The following is a 12,964-nucleotide window of genomic DNA, read 5'->3' as shown; positions in this document are numbered from 1 at the left end:
GCCAAAGAAATTAGGGCATCAAAAGGACGTTCAAATCATACATGAATTGACTAAACTGCCCATTGCGGTAGTGTTTGTTACGATGACCATGTTCATTATTATGGAAAATAAAAATAAGTTATTCTGTTATTTATTTTGATTTTATTGCGCATTTATTTATATTAGATGCTGACAAGGCCGTGGATTAAGGAGGAGCATCCGAATATAGGGAACAGAAAATATTCGCATTTTGGCGAAAATTCTGTTAATTTAGAAGCCTGTCTAATTACGCTTGTTCTGTTTGCCACCCATTTATCAAAGCCTCTTCAAAACACCAATCGTTTGACGTCAGCTCCCACGTCTTCGCGTCTTCTTCAGGCTGACCATTCTGACTTCTCCCACTACATATACAACCCACCACCGCCGCCTCGCCACAGGAATTACCACCTGCGGCGAGACCCAGCAAATCAATCTCCGGCCGTATTAATCCGAAATGTGTCCTTCCGGCCGGTGCCCACGACTGGAAACGTCAGTTCTCCTGCCGGCATTCGACGTCCTGGACTCCGACCGAGACGGAAAAATAAGCGCCGACGACCTCAAAACTTTCTATTCCGAAAGAGCTAACGCCGCCACCGAAGACGACATCGGGTCGATGATCACGGTGGCCGACGTGAACAAAAACGGGTACGTCGAGTTCGACGAGTTTGAAATGGTTGTGGGCGAGCGGAAGTTGTCGTCGTCGTCGACTCCGAGGAAGGCTGTGATGGAGGAGATGTTTAAGGTGATGGACAGAGACGGAGACGGGAAGGTGGGGTTTGGGGATCTCAAGGACTACATGGCTTGGGCGGGGTTCGAGACCAGCGACGAGGATATCAGGACGATGATTCGGATGGGTGATGGGAATGAAAAGGACGGCGGCGTTTGCTACGAGGGGCTGATGAAGATTCTGGCTGTTGATTTCTCTGCGTGATCTCAGCCGCCCGGATCGGCCGGAAATTTGTTCCGCGGGAGGCAGAGAGGTTCTCGTTTTCATTAAAAACAATTTGTCTTCGTGCCGTCGAACTTGATTCGACTTTTTTCTTTTTGTTGTTAAAACCTTGACTCCTGTCGGTGTCTTCCTCAATTCTGCAAATCGTAGTTTGGCTCACTTTTGTTGATTCTGACGAACTATTTTACAAAAAAATATTAAATGTGAGTATAGAAATCGATTGGGCCAGTATGGTTGATAACGGTGATCTGAGTTTGGCTTCAACCATTGACTGCTGATTTAGACCAATTACCACCCAACCCTAAACCTTGATCCAACCAAAAGCCATGATAACATCCTACTCCTCTTTCACCTCCGTCCCGCCCATAAAAAAAATTTGAACACAAAGAAATGGGAATTGACGAGAGCATTTAGAATAGAAGGTGGTATTGTCGTAAAAACAAATATGTTAACGAATCGGTTAGCTCGAAATCTCAAATTTAACTTATTATACTTAAGCTCGAAATGAGCTAAAGTTTTTTTTTTTAACCGAGAAGAACGATTTCCGAGCTGGTTGTCGCCAAATCCCACAACTCCCAGGCGGGAACCATGGAAGCTGCCTCAACTTTAAGCTCCTCATCGTCGCGTTGGACGGCCCTCGTCGCATACACTGCCGTATCTCGAATTATCCATCCACAGTACGGCATAGTACCAGTGTTCTCCGTTAAGAGCGCATAGACAAAGAAGACAATGGTTTCAGTAGCAGAAATGCTTCGAAACAGCAAGCAGGACAACAGGAACGAACGGATGGATTTCCTCGAAATGGAGGATCTAACGACTACGCTTTCCGCCCCTTGGAGACATTTCTCGGGGTAGCCGGCGCGCTCAAGGACTTGGTGCACTTCCCTCTTTCGCATTTTCAGTTGGAAATAACTCCTCTCTGCCCCCCGCCGGAGCTCCGTCTCCATTTAGATCAAGTAGCACTGTGTGACGGTATCATGGCGTGATTCGACCATATTGTCGAAGCTACATGGAAGGAGGTCCGGCAGGGCGATGGCCTTAGGTTTTATACTGGGCTTCTCGGGACTGCTTTCACCCGCCTGAAATCGTATGCAGAGACCGGTGACCACCGGGACTTGCTATTGTGCGTCGATGTAGTTGACATGTGTGCGGTAGTTGCACGTACGGATAAGAGGTATCTCTTCTTCCTTCTCTCTCTTCTTGGGGCCTTTGGATGAGAGTGGCATCAAGCCGCACAATTGGCGGTAGATCAGACTGAACCGAGTGTTATCGGTTGCCGACATTGGAGGATTTGATTAAAGGTTAGGATCAACGGTGCTCAGGGACGTCACATTCTTGTCCGGAGGAGCTGGTGTACGTGAGCTTGGTGCAGTTGGACGACAGTGAACGTCGTCAGCTTTTCCTGGACCTCTTTGTGGGGAGATACGTACTTGGGCACCTTCTTGATCATTATTCCGTCGATATTTTGCGAAAAGATAAAATCCCAATGGGACTTCGGCGCCTTCTGATCATTATTCCTTTGATATTTTTTGCGAAAAGATAATAATCCCAACTACCCATCCCACTTTGGCATTTCTTTCGCTTGAAGAAATTCTTCTTAAAAAAAAAGGGAATTTCTGGAGGTGGGAGACATTAAACCAGCTGGGAAGATGCCCTGTCCTTCATTAGTTGCTTTGTCCTTTTCTTTTTGCTCGCTCTGTTGTTTAACTTTGTGGTTGCGTAAGGGAGAGCACTCCCGGCTGAAGAGGGCTTCGGCATGTCGAACGAGCCCCTCCACGGCGAACTCCGGGCGGCCTTGTTCATCGACAAACACCTGGGCCAAAATAAGAATAATATTAAATAAAAATAAAAAGAAAGGGAGAAAATTAAAAAGCTATTGTTGTAAAATGGACTGATACATAATAGATTATGAGCTACAAGATTAAATAATCAATAAAAAAAATTATTAAAAAATAAAGCAAATATTATATTCGATAAACTCTAATTATGGTAGACTAAATAAAATAATTAAATTAACTCAAGAACAGTTAATAAGTGTTCTTATATGTTCTTACAAGAACAGTATTCTTGTTCTCTTCAATATATAAATTTTTTGTTTTCCAAATAGTTGAATGAACTAAACATAGAAGTAGATAACTAAAATGAACAAATCTTAAGGTTTTAATATCCTTTTTATCCTTTCAAAAGCAAAATTAATATTATTATATTTACAAATAATCCAAAAAAGGATGAATCCCAAGATGTCAGGAGGTCAGAAAAATTATGGATATGGAAGTCTTGCCCTGAAAAATGGGAATTGCTCTTGGGCTATTTGCAACAGTTTGAAGGCACTTCATGCATGCCAATTTAATAATAGAGAGAGCAACTGCAATATCAAAGCAATCAATTTTTATCATAGAGATTTGTGAATTCCTTGAGGCTTTTCGCATGAACTCTGACCATGCAAATCAACATGTTTATCATCTCTATGGGCAGCGGCTTCAGCTCGTATTGGTCTCCTCTGAGGCATCGCCGCTTGTTAAGGACAGCAGAAACTTTCTCTCAGTCTCGGTGCAGAGCAATTGCCGCAACATAGGGTACGGGGGTTCAAACGCTACGTAATGCACTTTCATTTTCCCCCCTTTTAAACAGGTTTACGGAAATTGACGATCTCGTAGGGAATATAGAAGGAGTAGATAAATGCGGCGTCTGCAGAGGACACCGCTATGAGTACTCTGTAGATAAGAAGCAGAGAAGCGGTTACACTTTACTGAGTTTATTCTTAGAGATCAATATGCAAGACCAAGAGGCTGAAGGGGCATTGAATTAGGATGTGATCTGTGGTTTCCTTCTCCAAGCCACCGAATCTGCTTAGTGAGTCAATAATGGGATGTCCTCTTCTTTGAAGCTTTACTGGTTAGGATTTTCCTTTGTGCAGACACTATGTGAAATGGTCGGCTTTAGGGGTGGTGATAATTGCTTTATAGAAACTAATTGGACCAGAGAAAGTTACCCGTTCCTTATGCACTGCTGCTCACAAGAAGATTCTATCCTGTGAAGTACTCCAAAAATGTGTGTGCTTAGTAGTAATATCACTATGACAATCATGAAATTCAGAGGAAGGAATATTGGATCACATGATGCTTCATTGCCCTTCCAATTTTTTAGTCCGTGGTGCTACTTTTGGCAAATTTGGAGTGCCTCCTGTATCATCTCATCATTTGAGGAATTCATCTCTCAGTGCTTTGCTTGGAAACTAGCAGAAACAGGCCAGCATCTCTGGAAAGCTATAATAGCAGAAGTCCCTTGGCTTTCTTTGGAAGGAAAGGGACCACACGACGTTTCACAGGTTCTTTTCTTCATCAGGAGGCCTCATTGAAAAGCTATTGCATGCAATACAAAGGCCTGCCACCTCTGCCTCTATCAATAATCGGAAAGCATTCATTTCAAAAAAAAAAAAAAATCTGAAAGCATTGGAAATTAGTAGACTCATTCTCCCCCAAAGCCTGACCCCAGCATTCTGCTTGGATCCCTCCCCCTCCCCCTCTAGGGTCCTTAAGACTACTTTGATTGCAGTTCAAAAATTGGTCCTGCTGATTTTGGTGTAATGTTAGAGATCATATGGGATCTGTCCTACTAGCTTTTTCAGGGCCCATTGAGGTCAGTGACAAAGCTGAAATCAGGGCAGTACTATAGATTCAGGTTATAGTAGAAGGAGACTTCAAGATGGTGATTAGCTGGATGACAGGCGTGTCACCCTATGGCAGTTTGGCTATATCTATGGTAGGATTAAAGACCAATGTAATCTAAGGGGATATTTATTGGCATCACATAAGAGCTACTAATAAAGAATTTGATATCTTGACTAAGAAGGGTGTTTGCCGCACATCTCTAATGGTGGGGGAATCCTTCTCTTTTCTAATTTGAGGACTATCTATGTCCCCTTCATTGTAATGATTCTGGAGCAGTAAAAACGAACCATCATTTCACACAAAAAAAAACTTTATAGAGAACATTTGCATTTTTTTAGGAGTTCATCTTCATTCTGATAAAATTATTCTCGTACAGAAGTCAAGTCTTCAGAAAGAGGTAACTGCAAGCTACTTTCCTCTCTCAAATGAACATGATTTAGGCTCATATTTAGCTGATAGATGCTAGTGATTTGATGCATGAAATAATGGTACCCCAAGTCTAGATGGATATGAACCAGTTTGGCACAATTGGGACCTGATCGTTGATAGCCTTCATCTATTATCTAAGCAGTCTTTAATAATAGGTAGCATGGTTATTAGGAATACTTTTTATTTTCTAGTACCAAATGGTTATTTATCTTTGGGATTGTTGAGGATATTGGTATTATACTTAAACCATGGCCCTTAAGTGGGGGTTGATGTCAACAGGTGCATACATACACAATGACACTGTTGTTGACCTGTTTGTATCTTGTAGGGCTTATCTCATTTTACTTAAACTGTGACTTCATCTATTGAATGAGAGGGTAATTATTTTGTGTTATATTTTTCTTCCCATTTAACTGGAAAGATATTTCCTCATCAAGTGGAAGCTTTGGAAGTTCTAGTCTGCTGATCTTGTTGGGCACGAGAGGTGTGACCATAGCTTGAGTGTGAGTAGAAGTGCTAGATATTCACATGAAAATAACTAAAACATGGTCATGCTTTCAAAAGACAATCTCATATCTAAATTATTTGTATTAAAGTTGGGTTGATTCTTCCCAAAATGACTAGCCGAAGTTATGAGGTCTCTTTACAACTAACTAGGATAAAATTTGCCTCTGGTTTGTGGAAATACATTTGCTGTTTAAAAGCTTCTTTTTGTCCTGTCTCAGTTTCCATGTCTGATATGGTCAATCTATTAGAATATGGTTGGATGAATGTATTTCTGATGCCTTTACTTTCTCTTAAATTCCCTTCTATGTTTAATATTGTTGAGATTGTAATGTTTTAATTTCTAGTTCTTTTTCTGGTGGGAGTTTGGGCTTAAACTTCCAGATTATTAGTGATTATAAACTGGACGAGGTTAATCAACTTCTTTCTCTCCTTGAGTGTAGCTATTTTTCTCCTTCTAGTGATGATCAATTGATTTGGAAAATGGTTTTCTCTGATTTTTTTTTGGTATCTTCTCTTTGTTCTTATTTTTTAGATTCTAATGTGTTCAGTCAACTTGCTTCTTCTGTAACATGGTCTATTCCTGTCCTTCCTAAAATTGAACATTTTCTTTGGTGTGCTTATAAGAGAAAGATTCTTACTATTAATCAACTCACGCTTCGAGGTCGTATTATTGAGAATGCAAACTGTTATATTAGTAGCTCTTCTTTCTCAAAAAAAAAAAAAAAAAAAAAAATCTTGTATCCTTTTTCTTGAATATGAGAATCATACTTTTCTACATTGTTCATTTTCTTTTGCTATTTGGGGTGTCGTTTTACTAAAATTTGGTTACACTTGTTGATTTCCTTTATGTAGCCCTTGACAAATTCTGGGAAAGTTTTGTGAAAGGATGGAGCAGCAACTGTGTTGGCTTTGTGGGAAGAGAGAAATAATTGGACTTCTAATAATAGCTTTGTGGGAAGAGAGAAATAATAGGACTTTAATAATAAGTCCAGATTCATTAGTGGTGTGATTGAGGTGACCGACTATGGATTGAATGGAACTCTACTATGGTCATTAGCTGGTGTTCCAAGGCTATTTCTCCTCCTTAGATATATTGGCAAGCTTTTGATGAGATTATGGATATTGTATCTGATTTTCTATGTTTTTGGAGTAATGTATCGATCATGTGGCTAAATCCTTAGCTAAATAGGCGGTGACCTTTCTATCTCTCATTGTTTTGGCCCCCCTTGCTTAAATTCTCTTGAATTTTTATTTTATTTTATTTTATTTTATTTTGGCTTGAAATGGGCGAATTTTATTCCAAAGATTGCATTGTTCTATTGATCTTAAGCTTTTGTAATAAAATTTCATCTTCTTAAAAAGAAATTGGTGGTGTATTGTGTGAAGTATTCCTTGTGCCTAGTTTTAGGCTAGTAGATCCTCCTCTTTCTAGTATTTGGATAACATGGGTTTGTGAGGGCATTTGAGAGAGACAGTTTTTTGTCTCCTCCTTCACGTATGTGTCTTTATAATCCCCCTTGTAAGGGTTGGTTAAAATTAAATTTTGATGGAAACTCAAGGCCCAAGAGGTAGTCCGAGCCCCATGGGAGGGGGAGCAATTTTCTGAGATCATTCGTTGTATTTTCTGCTCCTTCTGGGCATTGTAATTCTATTGAGGTCAAGTTCTGTGCTTTCGTTTGTGGTTTTAAAACTTTTTTCAGCTGTTTTTTTCAAGCCTTTTAGAGGCGGAGAGTGATTCAACTGATCATTAGTTGGCTCTTCTCTGATGACATCTGCCTTAGCATTTATTGCATTTCTTTGATGAGATTCATGACACAGATAGTTGTTATTAAATCTCTTGGCTACATACCCGTAGGAGTGCCAATTCTATGGTGGACCAGTTAGCTAGTGCTGGGTTTTTCCGTCAAATTTAGCTGTGGGAGACTTGTTTCCTCTAATTGATCCCAAATGATGTATTTTTGTTTTGTTTTTTATTTCCTTTTTTTTCACTGGTTTCACAAAAAAAGAAAAAAAAGGATCTTCTAAAACTCAAACCAATATGAGACTACTCTCCCACATACAAGAACTCTCACTGTTTTTTGTTTTTTTAAAAAAAGAAGGTGCTTTTCTTAAAAGCCCGAAGGCAGAAAACATCAAGAGGGAGGGGTCTCTAACAATGAGAGATTGAAGACAAGTCTCCTCCTTAGCAAGTGCATCAGCAATACAATTTGCTGATCGATGAACATGCGTCCTACACACCACAAGACAAGACAAATCCTGAACTCTCACTCTCACTCTCACTCTCATTCTCACTGCTGAACTCTCCCACATACATGAACTCTCACTCTTAGACAACTAGCTTGAGATGTAGAGTTTTTCTTATATTTGGAACCCAGAGAAATTTATGCAACAATCAGTATTGTATTCCATTCACTTATTTGACATTGAAGGAAAGTACAAAGGGGGAGATGACAAACACAAATCAGAAGGTACTCCATGCTGTGCGAGTCATTGTATGGCCAGAAGGCAATGTCCTGCTCCTCCATTCCAAATGTTTATTGCCATATTACCTGATGCACAAATGACTTCCCCATGGTTCAGGGTTAATACCCCCTATTCTGGCATGTTTTATGGTAGGATTTGTCACTTCAGTCTGATAATATGGGGGGACGAGAATTCTGCATTATCCTACTCTTGATATCCTTTAATTTAATTTTTTCCAACATTTGTGAATCACAGTACTGAAAACATTGCAGGAACTACTCCTTGTCCTGTTCCTATGCGAGCGTTTGGCCTGTCAAGAAAAGCTTATGTTACTAGCCAACATGGGAGATCACATCTACTTAATTTTATTGCTAAGAATTCGTATTCACAGGTGTGGATTGATTCTAAATCGCATTTCTTGTTTGTAAACGTGTGTTTTTGTGCTTTTGGTGGTATAGATCTCTCTGCTCCCTTTATGAGCTCTGAAAAGTATGCATAATTAGGAGTAACCAGATAAATTTCATCATTAAGTTTCTTAGGTTGTGTTTACTTGCAATATTGGTTTGAGGGACTAGTATGGTTTTTGTTTTTTTGTTTTTTTTTTGGTTGTAGTCCATCTAAATATCATACTTAAAAAGTGTAGATGCACTATTTTGGTATGAAATGATTAATATGCTATTGAAAGAGCTACTGCGTGCCAATCTTTTCTTTTTCTTTAAATATCTGCGTCCATGATTATGGAGACAATAAATCTCTTAGCTGCTTGTCTACACTTGATATTTCAGCTGAATCTCGTGCTATTTTGATGTTGGAACTCTTTGAAACATCTTGCATCACTGTTATTGTTGATCTGCAGCATAATTCACTTCACACATTGTCGTGTAACTTGTCAGTGAGGAGAGCTACTAAAGGGAAATTATATCTGATTCAATAAGGAAAATAGTTTTCTATTCAATATTACTAAGAAAAGCAGGTTAGTGAGTCTAGAATTTATGACTAAAGTTGATTTAGAAGGATTTCAATGGCATGATGGTTGATTGAGGGAAAGTGATTGATAGGGGTTTAGAAGATTACTCTCAAAAAGAGCAGCTTCTTACCTTTTTCATCATTCTGTTCATCTTTTTATATTTCTGATGGATCCAGACCGCCTCAATCAGTGCCAAGTTGTTGCTGAAGATTGCTGTAATCTACTATAAATGGGTGCAATTTGGTCTTTTTACATGCCAACCATTATCTCTATCATCTGCTTTCTATTTTAACTAATTGTAGTAAATAGGATTATCTCAAGATTAGATTGTAAAAAAATCTTTGAGGATTAAGTTTCTCTTTCAAAAGTTAAAAAGTAAAACTAGAATATATCTAGGATCCAAGGACAGCAGATTGCTTGCGCAATTTCTTGTCATAACCGCCAAATTAAGAAGTCTCATAAGCACAGAAAACACTTGTAAAAACTTTGAGCTTAAAGATGTTATATAAAGAGGTCATGTTTTTCCTCAAAGTATATGCCTGAAGTTTTTCTTTCTAAAGTTAGGGAAACTAGAAGGATTTCACATATACCAAGGGGAACAATGGTTAGCAACTTGCATTTGTTGGAATCTGTGCCACCAAACTAAGGCATACCAAAAGCATATAAAAATTTTAAATTACCTGCATCATGTCATTGAAGTGCCTAAGATGCTTTATTTAGAATTCTTGTGACCTGTGGAAAGGATTAATCTGGTGCAAGTAGGTTTTACAAAATCATGGTGTCACTGCCATGTCCTCTCAAACAGAGTGTATTTTTACACTGTTTACACTTAGACACTTCCCCAAATGAATCTTATCCTTTGGGGTCTACAATTAGCTTAAGAGCGGGGACTTACCCTAAACCTAGTGGGGGTCTTTCTCAACCTTGAAGCAGCTAGAAAGAAAAGTTATATGTTATCAGAAGGAAAAAATATGTACAATAGGGAAATAAGTTATAGCACTTTCATAAATACAATTTTATCTGAAATACAAAAGGAAACTACACATGCATGCACATTGAGATTTGTATGCTCTTTTGTAATTGGGACTTACATAACAACTATATACCAGTTACTGTACATCCTACTCACCGTGGAACTGTAAACCCAGCCTCTCTGTTTCTGCAGCTGAGCCAACCAGGTTCTGGTAATCCAGCACCAGTTTCACCTCTCTAAGTATGGAGAACCATAAAGATAAATTATCTCTCTGTGGTCTTTTTCTGTGGTATGTCCATCTGAAGTACGGATGCACCAGTGCACATTTGTAGTGATTTTGCCACAGTGCATTGCTTTTAGTTGTCATACAATTAACATATGTTGGCATTGAAGTTATTATAATGTAATTGAAGAAGGAATTTGGCCTTTTTGTGACCTTAGTAGTGCAATTAGTTCAGCTAACATCATTGATTTTTTAAGTCATTTAATCATGTGGATGCAGCTTTTGGAGCCACCTGGAATAGTTGAAGCTGGCTATGGTGATTGCAATCAGATGAACCTTGATGGCTTTCATCTTTTAGTGTTTGACTGATTGCAAAACAAGCATTGCCTTGTTATGGCTTTTCCATGCCTATAAGCCGAACAATTCTGGTTAACATCAGGCTTGGACTAGGTGAAGGAAATGATCTTGTTGCTCATATTCATTGGACTATATGACAAACGCTGTTCAATACGTTCTTGCAGGAAAACTGTTCATAGCTGACAAACAACAGTCTAATCAGAGTTTTAGATTTGAATGGTGATGACTCCATACGTTAGAACTGAAAGGGCTTCAGCCTCCCTCACCAAAATCCAAGTCTTTGATGCGTCTTAGGAGGAGGCAACCCGCTGACACTGAAGTTGTTAGAATTGAAGGTGGATCTTTCACTTCAGGCAACCTGTATCTAAGAAGGTGGATCTCCAAGGTCTTCCTCCAATCACAAAGTGAAATAATCGATACTCATAGCATCAGAAACTAATAGAACTATGGAAAATTTGAAGTCCCTCCTATTCCCAAGATTATGCCTATGTGCTCTTAGTGCAGGAAGCCCGAAGCAAGTTTGATGTTGAAATTGAACCTGGAAGTGCAGTTGTTGTGGAGCCATCCTCCGGTTATCTCAGCCCAGAAGGGTCTGCATCACTCCATTTCAAGAGATCCTCTTCTTCACCCACCACTGGGAAAATAAATTGCAAGGTGAACCAATTCATTTGAGGACTTGGTCGTAAGAGGACTAGAGTTTGAAAATAATTTGTGATGTCAGAGAATTCACATATCTGATAGTTCAAAATCAATTTTGTCCATATTTGGCAGGTTTACTATTGCAAGGAGGATGACGTCTCTTGCCTTCGAAGTACCTCTCCAAGTGCTTTGCAGTTAAGCATCTACAGTCTCTAAATCTCTCTCCACTATTTTACATGTATAAATCATCTGTTCATTATAGAACAATAGCAACAAACGAATCCGATTATTTTATTTTTCTTTTTCTACAATCACCTTAATCAGTTAGCATTGAAATCATACCTTTCTGGATAAGGTTTCTGAGCTAGAAGAAAACTTGATTTCCTTATTAAGCTTATCCAATCTGAAAGTGTTAGTGCTTCCTTTTGTTTTATAGCTCAAGCTGTCTTCCTCTTAATCTAAAATCAACTGGGGAAGGCATTTCTGATTAAGAAGTGCACGTGCAGTTGTCTTTGTTTGATCAGTTATTCCAGGTATTGGCTGCTACTTGATGCTTGCATTTCTCTGATAATCTTCAAATTTGAATAAAATATACTGGAATAGAATCATTAGTGAGTTTTTAAAACTGAGTAAATGACACCTATAACGCGTTTCTTCCACCAAATCCCTGTCCTTAATCCCTAACATTAATGCATCTTTATCTCCAGCAGGTCTGTCTGATTTCCAGATGCAATGGCCACTGGTTTTCTCCACACGAGCATCTGCTTTCACACATGGGAAATCAAAATTGATGAAGGGCTCTTGACTCATGTGGGCCCACTGATGACCTTTCCCTACCGGGCCCACTTAATGCTTCGCTAAAAGCTAATGAAAACTCGTATATCATCTCACATGGGAGGTGGACCCACTTAGTTCTTTAGCCCTTCAAATAAACTGAATTTTCCGTGGCATCCCCTCCCCCAGGTTATGTCATCTACGTCTCCGGTCCCACCAGATGAACCATCTTCAATAGCCTCACATGGGTGGGGCCCTTCTCTAGATCTGCTCCCTTTGGCTCTATCTCTCACCTCCAATAATCAATTTAAAAATTAAAAATAATTTCTTCTAGACGAACAAAGGAAAAGCAACCCTAAGGTCTGTTTGGAACCATAGAAAAGAAAAAGAAAAATGATAATTTAATTATTATTATTCTAAAAAATAAAATAAAATAAGATATTGATCAAATTCTTTTTTCCTGACTATATTTGGAAATAATAATGATCATTTTTTAAATTTTTTATTCCTTTTTTTCTATTTTATGGTGTTTCCAGACCCTAAATATATTCCGTTTTTTCGGATTAAATACCCTGAAATCTAAAGACAACCGATACAATCTTATTTCCGATACTATCCACCGATACAAACTAGACGGATCAGTGATCGCCCGTCACTGTAGTCCAAAAGTGGATAAAAACAAACAGGGAAAAAAAAGCGCTGAGCATTAAAAGAGAGGAAAGGGCTGCGGGGAAAACTGCCACATGCGCTTTGGACGACCTTTTCCGTCCTTTTCATCACCCACTAATCATTGCTCCGAATAAAAACAAACTACTTGTGGGCCCTTAATCACCCAATTAATTCCTGAGAGCGCCAACCGACCAGGTCCACGCTAGCATTTCCTTTTTAAATTTCTATTTCATTTATTATTTTTCTCCAAAAACCCCGCAACGCCGTAACGCCAACGGCATCGATTTCCGTTTCACGTGATTTTCTTTTCTTTTCTTTTTTGAAA

General features: G+C 39.0%; 1 protein-coding gene across 1 annotated transcript; it reads left to right on the top strand.

Annotated features, from left to right (window-relative positions):
- The first annotated feature begins 300 nt into the window (after positions 1-300).
- Positions 301-1,142, top strand: LOC137956816 (calcium-binding protein CP1-like). Its single transcript, XM_068804450.1, has one exon. The coding sequence runs from the start codon at positions 473-475 to the stop codon at positions 947-949; it is 477 nt and encodes a 158-aa protein (XP_068660551.1). The 5' UTR covers positions 301-472; the 3' UTR covers positions 950-1,142.
- The last annotated feature ends 11,822 nt before the right edge of the window (positions 1,143-12,964 follow it).

Source organism: Aristolochia californica, unplaced genomic scaffold, assembly GCF_029961685.1.
Source record: "Aristolochia californica isolate CCGP_79_NKW_82.1479 unplaced genomic scaffold, dmAriCali1.0.hap1 SCAF_2, whole genome shotgun sequence".
Taxonomy (NCBI): Eukaryota; Viridiplantae; Streptophyta; class Magnoliopsida; order Piperales; family Aristolochiaceae; genus Aristolochia; species Aristolochia californica.
Note: the sequence above shows the minus strand (reverse complement) of the source record. Positions and strands in the feature narration are given on the sequence as shown.